The sequence below is a fragment of the Pristiophorus japonicus genome, chromosome 8, assembly GCF_044704955.1.
Source record: "Pristiophorus japonicus isolate sPriJap1 chromosome 8, sPriJap1.hap1, whole genome shotgun sequence".
NCBI lineage: Eukaryota > Metazoa > Chordata > Chondrichthyes > Pristiophoridae > Pristiophorus > Pristiophorus japonicus.
The window spans coordinates 204,034,305-204,049,109 of NC_091984.1; the positions used below are offsets into that span (position 1 = coordinate 204,034,305).

General features: G+C 41.5%; 1 protein-coding gene across 4 annotated transcripts in view; it reads right to left on the reverse strand.

Moving 5' to 3' along the window:
- Positions 1-14,805, reverse strand: part of kntc1 (kinetochore associated 1) — a 153,088-nt gene that overhangs the window by 90,717 nt on the left and 47,566 nt on the right. For all 4 annotated transcript variants that reach the window (XR_011594134.1, XM_070887790.1, XM_070887791.1 and 1 more), the window contains exons 22-30: positions 13,402-13,545; positions 13,248-13,304; positions 11,906-12,007; positions 11,696-11,815; positions 11,024-11,167; positions 8,953-9,051; positions 8,603-8,706; positions 4,353-4,455; positions 3,429-3,563 (exon numbers count right to left, since the gene is read on the reverse strand). Coding sequence is in view for 3 of the 4 variants with exons in the window: in XM_070887790.1 (XP_070743891.1) it covers positions 3,429-3,563; positions 4,353-4,455; positions 8,603-8,706; positions 8,953-9,051; positions 11,024-11,167; positions 11,696-11,815; positions 11,906-12,007; positions 13,248-13,304; positions 13,402-13,545 (1,008 nt within the window). In the remaining variant the exon portion in view is untranslated. The remainder of the gene's footprint in view (positions 1-3,428; positions 3,564-4,352; positions 4,456-8,602; positions 8,707-8,952; positions 9,052-11,023; positions 11,168-11,695; positions 11,816-11,905; positions 12,008-13,247; positions 13,305-13,401; positions 13,546-14,805) is intronic.

Sequence of the window (14,805 nt, forward strand, 5' to 3'; positions counted from 1 at the left end):
AGGGGGTTGGCGTGGAGGGAAGGGGAGCGGAGGGGGGGTGGCGTGGATACGGGGGGGGGGGGGGGTTACTGGGAGGGGGCGTGGATACCGGGGTGTGGAGGAGAGGGGAGGGGAAGGTACCGGGAGGGAGGGGGAGGTACCGGGAGGGAGGAAAGGGGGGGGGGGGGGGGGGTGGGGGAGGCGTGGATACTGGGAGGAGGAGGGGGGGTGGCGTGGATACTGGGGGGGGGTAGGGGGGAGAAGCGTGGGGAGGGGGACGGAGGGTGGAGCCCTTCCCCACAACCCTCCCACCCCCTTCCCTCCCACCCCAGCCCCTCCATGACACCGAGGTCTCGTTGCACCTCCCCTTTTCCTAATCTGTCACCATTCAGATAATAGTCTGTCTCTCTGTTTTTACCACCAAAGTGGATAACCTCACATTTATCCACAAGGTTAGATGCAGGAAGAATGTTCCCAATGTTGGGGAAGTCCAGAACCAGGGGTCACAGTCTAAGGATCAGGGGTAAGCCATTTAGGACCGAGATGAGGAGAAACTTCTTCACCCAGAGAGTGGTGAACCTGTGGAATTCTCTACCACAGAAAGTTGAGGCCAATTCACTAAATATATTCAAAAAGGAGTTAGATGTAGTTCTTACTACTAGGGGGATCAAGGGGTATGGCGAGAAAGCAGGAATGGGGTACTGAAGTTGCATGTTCAGCCATGAACTCATTGAATGGCAGTGCAGGCTCGAAAGGCCGAACGGCCTGCTCCTGCACCTATTTTCTATGTTTCACACTGCGATGTGCGCGCACTAGGTCCATGCAGCAGAGCTGGTCTCCAGTCGTCATGGTTGATCCTTGCTACTGGGCCAAGACCTAGCTCTGTCAAGCAAGTGTGGTGGCTGGTGTGCAACGGTCACCACACGTTAAAAAAATCCAAGCAGAGACATCTTCCACCCTTCACGATTTAGATCGGACTTGAAATTTTAGGTCCTTCATTGAAACACTTATGAACTTTTTGACGTGGAAGCAAGTCATCCTCGATTCGAGGGACTGCCTTTGACTGACTGGATGGGTGAGCTGGACTTGATGCGAGTTAGGACACGGGCAGCTGAGTTTTGGATCACCTCTAGTTTCCGTAGGGTAGAATGTGGACGCCAGCCAGGAGTGTGTTGGAACAGTCAAGTCTAGAGGTAACAAAAGCATGGATGAGGGTTTCAGCAGATGAGCTGAGGCAAGGATGGAGACGGACTATGTTACTGAGGTGGAAATAGGCAGTTTTGGTTATGCGGTACAAAGCTCATTTCAGGGTCGAATCACCAATGTTGCGAACAGTGTGGGTCAGCCTCAGAAGTTGGAGAGGAATGGAGTTAGTGGCTAGGGAACGGAGTTTGCGGTGAGGACCAAAAACAATGGCTTTGGTTTCCCAATATTTTAAATTCGAGAAAATTTCTGCTTTTCCAGAACTGGATGTCAGACAAGCAGTCTGACAATTTAAGAGACCATGGAGGGGTCGAGAGACGTGGTAGTGAGGTAGAGCTGGGTGTCATCAATGTACATGTGGAAACTTGTGTTTCCGGATGAGGTCACCACAGGGTAACATGTAGATAAGAGATAGGAGGGAGCCAAGGATAGATCCTTGTGGGACACCGGAGGTAACGATGCAAAAGTAGGAAGAGAAACCATTTCTGGTGATTCTCTGGCTACGATTAGAAAGATAAGAATGGAACCAGGCAACTGCAGTCCCACTCAGCTGGACAAAGGTGGAGAGGCGTTGGAAAAAGATAGAGTGGTCAACCGCGTTAAAAACCGCAGACAAGTCAAGAAGGACGAGGAGGGATAGTTTGGCTTTGTCACAGTCACAAAGGATGTAATTTGTGACTTTGATGAGAACCATTTCGATACTGTGGCAGGCATGGAAACCGGATTGGAGGGATTCAAACATGGAGTTACAGGAAAGAGGGGCACGGATTTGGGAGGCGATAACATGTTCAAGAGCTTTGAAGAGGAAAGGGAGGTTGGAGATAGGGCGGTTGTTTGCAAGGTCGGAGGGGTCAAGGGTTAGTTTTTTTTGAGAAGAGGGGGACAATACCCGAGGAGAGAGATCTGTTAATACAGGTATAGCACCAAAAATCCGGAGTTCTGGAACCTGTATTATTCTGGAATCCGGACACCGGGATGATCTGTGGCAGGGTTGTCTGAAATCCGGAAAATGTTCTAGTATCCGGACCGCCACCTCAGGCGCCCCCCCCAACCACTCAGCTACTCTGACTCAGATCTTTCCTTTGGTCAGAAATCTTAGTTTTTATTGCAAATTGGTAATCAAAATATTAATAATCTTATGACTGCTAATTGCCTCTCCAGCTCCCCCAACTGGGTCACCTTCTGTTCATACCACAGATTCCAATCTTCAGCAGTAAAGCAGCTGCTTTCCTCTTCTGGTTACAAACAGGTGTTTATCTCATATGTGCTGCTCCAAACAAATATTAGTTGGAAATTTAGCAGGGCATAGACCGCAAGCAATAATTCCAACATAATGGCACTAGATCTAGGAACATAATAGTAGGATACTCTTATTTTCCCACATTGTATACACTGAACCATAGTGTTTCTTTCAGATGTTGTCCAAGTACAGAAATTAAATAGGTTTTGCTGCACATTAGAATCTAGACAAGTTACACGATAGTATGTTGTTTTAAGGTGATTGTATTGCCACTTGATGGAATAACTTTATTGGCATATAACTAATGTTTCAGACTTCTTTAAAATGCTTCTTCCTCCCAAAGTCCAGGTTCTGAATTTGTCCCCACTAAAAAAATTAAGAGTCAGTTTTTGACATTATAAAACATTAATGTAGGAACATTTAAAATTTGCACCAGTGAACATATATTCACAGGAAAATATGTCTGACATTGTTTCAATGGCCACCAGTTTAATATCTTTCCAACCCAGTATACGAAACAATGACGCATTTTAAGACAGACGAATGGATGAAGAGGGGAGAATAATGATCCAATTCCCATATCTCGATCAAAATAGATCTTTTCTCTCTCCCCATATTAAACAGGAGCCATTGCCATCAAGCGGCTGGGCTGTTACTCACCTTGGCCCCAACCCATCTGATATGAATCAAATGAGACAGCATTCCACATTTGCGAAAGAGTTCTACCTTGCCCTCTAGTAGAGGCAATGATTCACGCAGATTATTATTCAAGATCTGAACCTCCAATCATAATTTGACAATCAATTAGCCATAAAATATATGAAGCAGAACGAGTAGGAAGTTCGACTTGCTATGACTGAGAAATTTGAGAGCAATAGTTACTCTTACTGAGTTGCATTTCTTCTCTTTTTAAAAAAAAATTATATGCCTATTTTGGATTGTGCAAAAAGTTGTGACCAGGAGAATTGCAGAACTTCTCCCGCCACTCATGTGAAGGAATACCTACCTTGTTGTTAGACATCAGATTTTTCATATGGACAAAGTAAACTTCAACTGGAGACAATATGTAAGCATGAGCCACTTTCAAAGCATCATCCAACGATGATGGCAGGTCCTGTTTCAAGATGAACTTTACCAACCACTGATCAAAAGAACAGATCACAGCAATTAATGAAAAACAAGACATGCTGGAAGTCACAATCCACTACAGGTTGAACCTCCATTATCCAGAACTCCCTTATCCAGAACCATTCCCAGCCACCGGGTGGCGCATGCGCAAAACTCCAACATGAACAAATTGAAGTCCTTCCTTGCTGCCGACTCCGGCAATAGCTGGCCTGACCCTGTGATCCACCACCTCCGCCCCACCCCGTCCCGTCCCAATGATCTCTCTGCCACACTCCCAGCCCCAATATCCCCTTGCTCAGTACCTGTACCATCCAATTTAACGTGACCACCCCTCGTCCGGAAAAATCCCTGATCCAGAACAGGCCAGGTCCCGAGGGTTCCGGATAAGGGAGGTTCAACCTGTACTTAAAAATAGACCCCAAAAAGGACACAATGGGTGTCAGTCTAAGGCAGCAGTTGGTTGTTTCTTCATGAACATAATACAAAATCCTTAAAGCACAATGTTTAGAAGTTTATACAGCACAAAAATAAATCCAAAAAACAGTAACATACAAAAGTTTAGACGTGGCTCAATACTTGCTGACTAAAGATTCACAATGGCAAATAAATAGAAAAACTAACATGAGTAGCTTTATATAAAAAGCAAAAATATGTACAATGGAATGACTAATGGGACTCCAGTCAAACTTTTTTTTGATCTCAGAATGCATAGTTCTGTAATTACAATTTATTCAGAATCTAGTCCTTTCTATATATTCACATACAACTTCAGTTATTAATATATTAAAAGTCACAATCCTACCATTATCTCATGATCATTGAACATGTCAAAGTTCCGTATTCCATATCCTCTTAATAATTTCTTCATCTCCATAAGCCTGTAGCTTTCCTGCAACAACTTCACCCTAGTAACAATATTATGGGTTATTTATCAGTTTCCATATTTCCTGACTTGAAACCATTTTATTTCTAACCACACCTTAGTGCATTTAACTGTCACACAACTGAACCCAGGCAAGAACATCTTGAAACTCAAAACATTTTGGGTAAAGTCTGAAAGGAGCTCCCTTGCCAAATCAGGTGTGTTTGATCACAATTGACTCTCTAACTTTGTTGACATGGAAAGCAGCGATGGAAGATGCAATCAACTACAAGCCCTGTTTGATTAGGTGTTAAAGGTATTTCAAAATCGTGGTCAAGATCCTTCCACAACCTTCACAGCTGAAATATTTTCCATCTGCCACTACATGCCTTCTTGGTTTCCATAATCAACTTGCCACTAATAATGAGCTCAGTGTTAGCAACGCTCCTTTCAGTTCAGCATCCAGATAAGGCGGTCTTGAAACCATACCAAGAATGCTTGGTCCTGTGTTGAGTAAGCTGATCTCAGCCAGGGCAGTACTGGGACACTACAAATGACTATAGTGCCTTGGGTTATTTAAGAGTAAATCATTCATGATTCCCTCTACTAGAAATGTTTAGAAACAGATATCCTAGACAGTCAAATAATCCACCAACACACGTGGAGGACAAACACCATTCATGAAACCATACCCCAAGCAAGGAAGTCCACAGAGTGGTAAAACTTTGAAAGAAAATTTGGGGTGGCGCAAATTTGGGGAGGCGTAGGGAGAAAGAAAATGTAGACATTGGCCCCGAAATTCCGTTTTGGCCTTCCAGCAAGCATTTTAGAGAAAAATACGCAACTACCTTAAGCTGCTACCCAAGTTCGACTTTCCGATGCTGTGGCCTGAGCTGACTGCGCATCGCAGTGCATGCACGTCGGGACGCACGCAGGCCTGGAGCTGGAGTCACATGGCTCTGGGCAGCCAATCAGGTAAAGTATATACTCATTCATAGTAATCGGAGTTTCGTAGGGTCTCCATAGTGATTGAAGGGGTTGCATTTAGGGAAGCATTTCAGCCAACAAGGGAGTCCAGTTGGATTTTCTGTAGGGCTGTATGCATTAGGGAAAATATAAAATGATAGAACAGGAAACCCACTTCATGAAATAGGAGCAGGAGTAGGCCATTTGGCTCCTTGAGCCTGCTCCACCATTCAATAAGATCATGACTGATCTGAAGCATTGTTCTGTGGTCCACAATCCACTAACAGAAACTCTGCAGCCGACTTTTCTCAAAAAGTCACCACCAGCTCTATCTCCCTACAAGTACAGCAGTTCTGTAACTTTGACTTGATGTCACATTCATGTCAATGAACCCCATCTAGTTTTCAGAGATTTTTTAACACAGACATATTAAAACATAAAACAAAAAAAAATATCCATTTAAAAAAAGACAATTAACAGATTTCAAATATCTTTCCTCAGTGCAGTGTCCTCAAACCAATCATTTTCAGCTACTTCATCAATGACCTTCCCACTGTCACAAGTTCAGGAACGAGGGTATTCACTAACAAATCTGTAGTATTTAGCTCCATTCACAACTCCTCCAATAAAGGAGCAGCCCACCTTGCATAATATCCAGGCTTGGGCGGAGAAATGAAAAGTTACATGTGCTCCATGAAAGCTACACAATGACCATCACAACAAATGGCCTAACCACTTCTCCCTGACCTTCTATGACACCACCATCACCAAGATCCCACCATCAACATCCTGAGGGGCATAGCTTAATTGGATCAGTTGCATAAACAATATGGTTGCATGGACAGGGCAGAGGTTGGATAATCCGATAAGTAGTTTGTGGATAATCCGATAAGTAGTTTGTCTCCTAACCCCTAATGCTACTCTACCATCTACAAGACTGAAGTCATGAGCATGATGGAATACTGATCACTTACCTGGATGGCTGTGCCCACAACAACATTTCATCCAGGACAAAGCAGGCCGCTTGATCAGCACCCCTGCCACGGAACTCAAAATCCACCCCTCCACCATCAACAACACGTTGTGGCTTCAAGAACTACAGGATGCAATTCACCAAGCTTAATTCGATAGCATCTCCCAGCCAAATTATCTCTACAATCTCATGGGAATGCCATAAGAACATAAGAAAGAGGAGTAGTAGACTATTTGGTCCCTCGAGCCTGCTCCGCCATTTAATATCATGGCTGATCTGATCTTGGGCTTTAAGCTCCACTTCCCTGCCCACTCTCCATAACTCTTCACTCCCTTATCGTTCAAAAATCTGTCTATCTCCACTTTAAATATATTCAATGACCTAGCCTCCACAGCTCTCTGGCGTAGAGAATTCCACAGATTTACGACCCTCAGAGAAGAAATTTCTCCTCATCTAAATGGGCGACCCTTCATTCTTAAACTATGCCCCCTATTTGCACCTTGTCGAGCCCCCTCAGTACCTTAAATGTTTCAAAAAGATCACCCCTCATTCTTCTAAACCCCAATGAGTATAGGCCCAACCTTTCTTCATTCGTCAACCCCTTCATCTCAGGAATGAACCAAGTGAACCTTTTCTTAACTGCCTCCAATGCAAGTATATCCCTCCTTAAATAAGAGACCAAAACTGTACACAGTAGTCTAGGTGTGATCTCACCAATACGCTGTACAGTTGTAGCAGGACTTCCCTGCTTTTAGACTCCACCCCCCCTTGCAATAAAGGCCAACATTCCATTTGCCTTCCTGATTACTTGCTGTACCTGCATACTAATTTAGTGTGTTTCATACACAAGGACCCACAGGTTCCACTGTACTGTAGCATTTGTATCCTTTCTCCACTTAATTAGCTTTTTAATTTTTCCTGCCAAAGTGGATAATCTCACACTTTCCCACATTATACTCCATTTGCCAAATGTTTGCCCACTCACATATCCTTTTGCAGATTGTGTGTGTCCTCCTCACAATTTGCTTTCCCACCCATCTCCATATCCGCAAACTTGGCTACATTACACTCTGTCCCTTCATCCAAGTCATTAATATAGATCGTAAATAGAGGACCCAGCACCGATCCCTGCGGCACCCCACTAGTTACAGTTTGCCAGCGGAAAAAGACCCATTTATCCCGACTCTCTATTTTCTGTCGGTTAGCCAATCTTCTATCCATGCGAATACATTATTCCAACCCCGTGAGCTCTTATATTGCACTAACCTTTTACGTGGCACCTTATTGAATGCCTTCTGAAAATCCAAAATATAACACATCCACTGGTTCCCCTTATCCACCCTGCTTGTTATATCCTCAAAGAACTCCAGCAAATTAGTCAAACATGATTTCCCTTTCATAAAACCATGCCGACTCTGCTTGACTGTATTATGATTTACAAATGTCCTGCTACTGCTTCCTTAATAATGGACTCCAGCATTTTCCCAACGACAGATGTTAGGCTAACTGGTCTATAGTTTCCTGCTTTTTGTCTGCCTCCTTTTTTTAAAAATAGGGGCATTACATTTACAGTTTTCCAATCCGCTGGGACCTCTCCAGACTTCAGGGAATTTTGGTAGACTGCAACCAATGCATCCACTATCTCTGCAGCCATCTCTTTTAATACCTTAGGATGCAGGCCATCAGGTCCAGGGGACTTGTCCACCTTTAGTTCCATTTTTTTTACCGCATACTTTTTCTTTAGTGATAGTGATTGTTTTAAGTTCCTACTCCCTTTAGCCCCTTGATTATCTATTATTGGGATGTTTTTAGTGTCTTCGACCGTGAAGACCAATACAAAATATTTGTTCGGTCTCTGCCATTTTCTTGTTCCCCATTATTAATCCCCCAGTCCCATCCTTTGGGGGATCAACTTTTACTTTAGCTACCCTCTTCCTTTTTATGTACCTGTAGAAGCTCTTACTATCTGTTTTTACATTTCTTGCTAGTGTACTCTCATAATCCATCTTCTCATTTTTTTTTTTAAGTTGTCCTTCGCTGGTTTTTCCAAAATGTCCCAATCCTCTGGCCTCCCACTAATCTTGGCTACATTGTACGCCATGGTTTTCCATTTGATACCATCCTTTACTTCCTTAGTTAGTCACGGATGGTTCTCCCTTCACTTAACGTCTGTCCTTCTCACTGGAGAAGTCACACAATCTCAAGTACAGTAATTATATTAAATTCGCCATAATATTAAAAAGGTACATACTTGGGATGATTTTTTTCCAAATGCTGTTTGACAAGCTGTTCCACTGCATCACTCCAAGGCACTACTGCTCCATACATTATCTGTAGTACTGCATCAAAAATCAACTGTGAAAGAATATCACCGTTACCACAAGGAGTAACAAAAGATAAGAGCTGGTTACCCCACTTCCACATACCTCCAATAGAATAGAGGGGAAAATGTCCCAAAGCCAATAGAAGGGGTAGTGATGGCAAAGATTGAAATACATGCCAATTGTCTCGCCTTAATGGATAAATAGTCTGAGCAAGCTCCATAAATTTTGGACAATGAAAATAATAGACTTATCATAAGATAGTGTATATGATACTTACATCAATCTCAGTCATACACCCCAGTACAGCCATAGCTTTGGCCTCCCATGCAGTTTCAAAAAGAGAGGCCGAACGTGAACTACATCGTTCTAGCAAATCCTATTCAAAACAAGACAGTAATGGGATTACACACCTTTAGGCATGCCATCAAAAGATAGATTCTACGTTGAGACTATAAAATATAAGTTACAACTGGAAAAACCAAAAGGACAGTTGTCCCTACAAGTGTACATTCATGCTACAACTGTAACATTGGTGCTAAATCACTTTCACATCAGTGCAGTTAGTTTTGAATGCAGCCTTAATCCACATACAGGGTCCAAATTGACACCAGAAGTAAGGGGAGTCAGACACCCTGAAGGAGGTAATTGTACTTTGCTTCATTTTGTAGCTTGACACCAGACTTGCACATCAATTTTATGCCGGTGCAAAAAGTTTTTGAGTTTGCACTCCCATTAAAATTGTGGAATACGAATGCACCATTATAGGGCTTTCAGCTAAAATCCCAGTGACCATCACGTGCTGTGGAAAACACAAGGCAGAGGACCCAGCTTAACATAGGCTTAGAGAGAATATTCAGCAAATTGCTAAAGAGAGATTATTGTAAAAGGAAGTTATTCATAAAATAGGTGAAATGCTCTTTTTTTTGGACAATACTGCGCATTCATAATTAGTTATTCTAAACAGAAGCACTAAAATCACAAATTGTGAAAATCAGCAAATTTCAGCTCAATAAAGCTTCTAAAAGCTAATTTTCTTCGTTCAGTTCAAAATGCCCACACCTGCCCTCCCCACATGAACGAATGGTTTAGCATGAAGCTTTTACATAGTTACATTATGAAAAGAGAGAGCGAGAGAGACAGACAGACAGCTTTCTAGAAATATATTAAATGCTTCAAACAACAAAATCTCTAGCACTTGGTGGAAGAACTCAGATCACATTTGATGTTGAGGAAAAAAAGAACGGGATCAAATTGTATATTGCTCTAGCTAAACCACACGGTGTTCAGCTCTGATCAGAGAGACGTTCCAGTGTGGAATGTAATTCAGTGAACAGTCTATTAGTGCTCAAGGCTAGAGTTACAAGAAAATCCCAGACAAAACAGGCTTCTCAACCTTTACAGGAGGCAATTGAGAGGCGAATTATAACAGTATACAAGATAGTAAACGGTACAGAAAAGATAGAAAAAAATTATTTCATGCTCAATTGCAATAGGAAGACAAGCTGACACACATTTAAAATAGTATAATAGAAAATTTACAACGGTTATTGGGAAGTTATTTTCAGTGACCAGTACATGGAAAGGGCTTCCAGATAGAGTAATGGTGGCAAAACCCCTGCAATTATTTAACAACTGGATGCTGCAATGGAGTCTTTCTGGATGAATGAGCCAAGATGGGATGAATGGCCCTCCTCGTCTATAATTATTTTGTGAAGAGGACATAGCAAAGAGACAATCTTGGGGATAAGGATTTAAAAGTATATCAGTGTGTCTCCCTAAAAAAATGAATGTGTTCCTTTAAGGTTTCCCAATTGCATATTTTACAGGTCCTATGTTATTGAGTAAAATGTTTATACATAAGATTTACATTTTACTTCAATTACTGAAGTTACAAAATGACGGGTCTATTTCTTTTTTGACCTTAACGTCCCCTCCTAAGAATGTAGCAATCTCTCCTTGCCTAAGGGACATTTGAACCTACTAAAGGGCATTTTTCTCTACTGGGGCAATAAACTTCTCCATTCGCCCACTGAGCCTTGATGCTCTCCCGAGAGCATGTGAAACAGAATTTCTGATTGGGCAATGCCCGGTCAGTGCCCAAAGTCCAGATGAAATACACTTCACATATAATTCTGTAATTGTATTTTCAAGGATAATAACATTTAACTTACTATGTCTATCTTTGTATGATACCTAATATTGTAATTAGCAATGCCATTAATTATTAAAACAAGTTTCTCCGGTAAAACAATTTACAACAAAACACATCATACCATTCAGCTATTGCATTTGTAACTTAGACTACTTTTTTCATGAAGACACTACAGTTACAGTAGAATAGCATTCACCTTTATGTAATGCAACAGCAGCTCTTCCTTCTGCAAGTTGTGCTTAGCTATATAAGGCTGTATAACCTTTTCAAGAGTTGACGGAATAAGCTCTGGAGCCAGGACTCTATCCAACATCCGAAATACAATTGTTGCTGTAGTTTCCTAGTAAACAATCAAACTATCATTGGCTCTTTAGTAACCTATGTAGTGTCACATACAAGTACAAATCCTCCAGTTACATCATGTCATATACCAATTACATGATCTAAAATCAAATTTAAAAATGTAATTACAAACGAACGAGATTAAAAATCTTTAACATTTTGTTGTCTGGGGTAGTCAATGACTCTGTAATTTAATTATATGTTGGAACCATTACCGAGTAAGATTTAATAAAACTGCACAAGAACAGTTGTTTGTTTCAAATTCATCATCAGACGATTGATCAACTGCTAATAAACAAATATTAATTGGATCTGAGCCTTCAATTACTCTAAGTTACACTCATTAATCTGTACGTTAAAGACATAAGCAGCTATTTTACAACACAGTCAGCAGCATAAAAAAATGACAAGATGTAGGACCACACTGTTTTCTTTTAATATACATTTGTTCCAATGCACCAATTCTGGATGTTCAAAACTAATCATCAATTTTCCTAGTCTATCTTTGATGTAAAATACCACCTACTTTTTCAAACTCTGACAGTGCCAGTTTGCAGTTGTACTTTCTGTGGAGGTCAACCAGCTCCTGCAGATTATTAACCAATGTCTTTAACTGGCACACCTCCTCACAATCAATGTTTTCTTTCTAAATTCAGGACAAATGAAAGAACAGCTATATCATTATTTATTCAGCTAAATTGAAGAAAATACCATTTCAGAATTGAGTCAATCATACTAATGGAATCCAAAGCCCAGCAGTAATAAGCCCAAGTTCATTTGGTTTCTTTGCTACAAAGTACAGTTCTGCCATCTGCAATCCATTTTCTGGCCAGTTTGCCTGTAAATGTATGTAAAAAGAAAGAGTTGGTAACAATAGTTATAAATAATGATAATTTCAATATTTGCAACAACAGCTCTTAATTTTGCTTTAAAATGAAAAAAAGGAACTTAAGGTGTGGAGGCTTATAAAAACAAATTCAAATCAATCTAGATTTTGTACACACCTTCAGATTCTGGATTTAACTTAATACAGTAAACAGACAAATAATCCCTGCAGAACAAATTGCATTTAGAGAGTATTTAATGTAATAAAACATCCCAACATGCTTCACAAGAGGGATCATTAACAAAATTTGAGACCAAGCCACAAAAGGAGGCTGAAGACACAGCCACCAATATGGAGCGAAGAAAATCGGTGATACACAAGGGGCCAGAGATCTCGTAGGGTTCTAGGCCTGGAGGAGGTTACAGAGGTAGTAAACGGCAAGACCACAAGAATGAGAATTTGTTTAAAAAAAGAGGCATTGCCAAACCATGAACCAAAGTAGGCCAACACGCACAGGGGTGATGGGCAAGTAGGACTTGGTGCGAGTTGGAATACAGGCAGCAGAGTTTTGAATGAGCACAAGTTTAGAGGGTAGTAGGTGGGAGGTCAGCCAGGAGAGCATTGGAATTGTAGATAATAAAGGCATGGATAAGGGTTTCAGCAGCAGATGGGTTGAGCCAGGGGCAAAGACGGTGGGAGTAGACGGTCTTGGTGATGGAGAGGATATGGGGTTGGAAGCTCGACACAGGGTCAAATAGGGCACCAAGGTTGTGAACAGTGTGGTTCAGCCTCAGACAGTGGCCAGGGACAGGGATGTAGTAAGTGGCTAGGGAACAGAAATTGTGATGGGAACAGTAGACAATAGCTTCGGTCTTCCCAATATTTAATTAGAGGAAGTTTTACCGCATCCAATACTGGATGTTGTCAAATCAACAGCAGTGGAGGGGTTGAGAAGGGTAGTAGTGAGGTAGAGCTGGGTGTTGTCAGCATAAATGTGGAGTCGGATGTTCTATTTTGGATGAAAACATGACTATTTGTGTTTCACATTTACAGCATCCGCAGCATTTTGCTTTTGTAAGTTATCTTTCAGTAGCTTGGAAAAAATATTTTGTAGCTTTTATACTGAGTATTTGAGAAATCATTGAGAAAGTACAGATTGATAGTTTCACAGAAACCATTAAAAAATTCTTGCAATCTGGTTTCATCCTTAGGGTACTATAATCCAATCCATCCAAACTTGTATACTCATTACCTTCTCAGTTAACTCAAGACTGCGGGCTCTGTGCTCCAACCATTTTGCCAGAATTTTCTACAAAAGTTGAAGCAAACAAAACCATTACACGATGTGCAAAGTAAGAAAGAAAAACAGTATTTCTTTACTACAATCAGGAAGCAGATATCATTACCTTGCCCTCGGGAACAATCCTTAAAACAAAGGGGACAATGACATTTCTGAACCAGAGACAGAGCTCCTGTGAATGGGTGCTTGCAGGGAGAGAATCTAGAAAATTCTGTAGTCTTTTCAAATCAAATGTGTTTTCAAACTCAACCTGAAATTGAAAAACAGTCTTGAGAACAAAACTCTTATTATTCATTATACAACTCCAGAACTCAATTCAGTGCTACTAAAACACTTCCCAAAAAAGGAGAGTTCTGCCGGACTTATAACTGCAACTAGTCATTAAAATCCTGATTGTTGCTATAATTGCTTGGTTACTGTTTATTGGTTATCTACAAAAAAAATGTGCAACGCTGGTGGAAAAAACAGGCTACATGGAAATGCCAGCACAACACTGTATGGTGAGCAGAGCACTCAATGTGGTCAGCTCAACCAATCAGGAACAACACTCCAGGCCAGAAGAAAGCCCAGCCAATAAGAAGCATGTCAGAGCAATGGGCAAGCAGCATCAAAACTGTGTTACACATGGAAAGCAGGGGAAGGTCTGGAATGTCTTGTTATGAATGTCAACATTCTCAGCAATTACTCCATAGAAATTTACAGCACAGGGCCCATCATGTCCATGTCAGCCGACAAGGAGCTATCCAGCATAATCCCACTTTTCAGCTCTTGGTCCATAGCCTTAAAGGCTAGGGCACTTCAAGTGCATATCCAAGTACTTTTTAAATGCTATGAGGGTTTCGGTCTCTCCCACCCTTTCAGGCAGTGAATGCCAGACCCCCACCCCACTCCGGGTGAAAAAAATTCTCCCCAAATCCCCTACCAATTACTTCAAATCTATGCTCCTTGGTTATTGACCCCTCTGCTAAGGGGAATAGGTCCTTCCTATCCACTCTAGGCCCCTCAATTTTATACACTTCAATAAGATCTTCCCTCAGCCTCCTCTGTTCCAAAGAGAACAAACCCAGCTTAGCCAATCTTTCCTCAGATAAAATTCTCCAATCCAGGCAATATCCTTGTAAATCTCCTCTGTACCCTCTCTAGGGCAATCACATCTTTCCTGTAATGTAGTGACCAGAACGGTGTGCAATACTCTAGCTGTAGCCTAATGAGTTTTTTTTTTAAATACAGTTCAAGCATAACCTCCCTGCTCTTATATTCTTGCAACTGGTGGACAAAAACCAATAGGCTGCAATAAGATGTGCAGTGTCTGATAAATTCATGACAGAATTCCAAATTTTGGTGACAAAGAAAAATTGCAAAGTTTTCTACCGCATGATCGTGTATATTTACTTAAATATACACAAAGTACATTGACCCACATTGTGCGTAAATTATGTTCTACTAAAGTTGGTGCACAAGGCTAAACAAAAGTATTGCCGGAGTCACACTTGTGGCTATTCAGAGATTT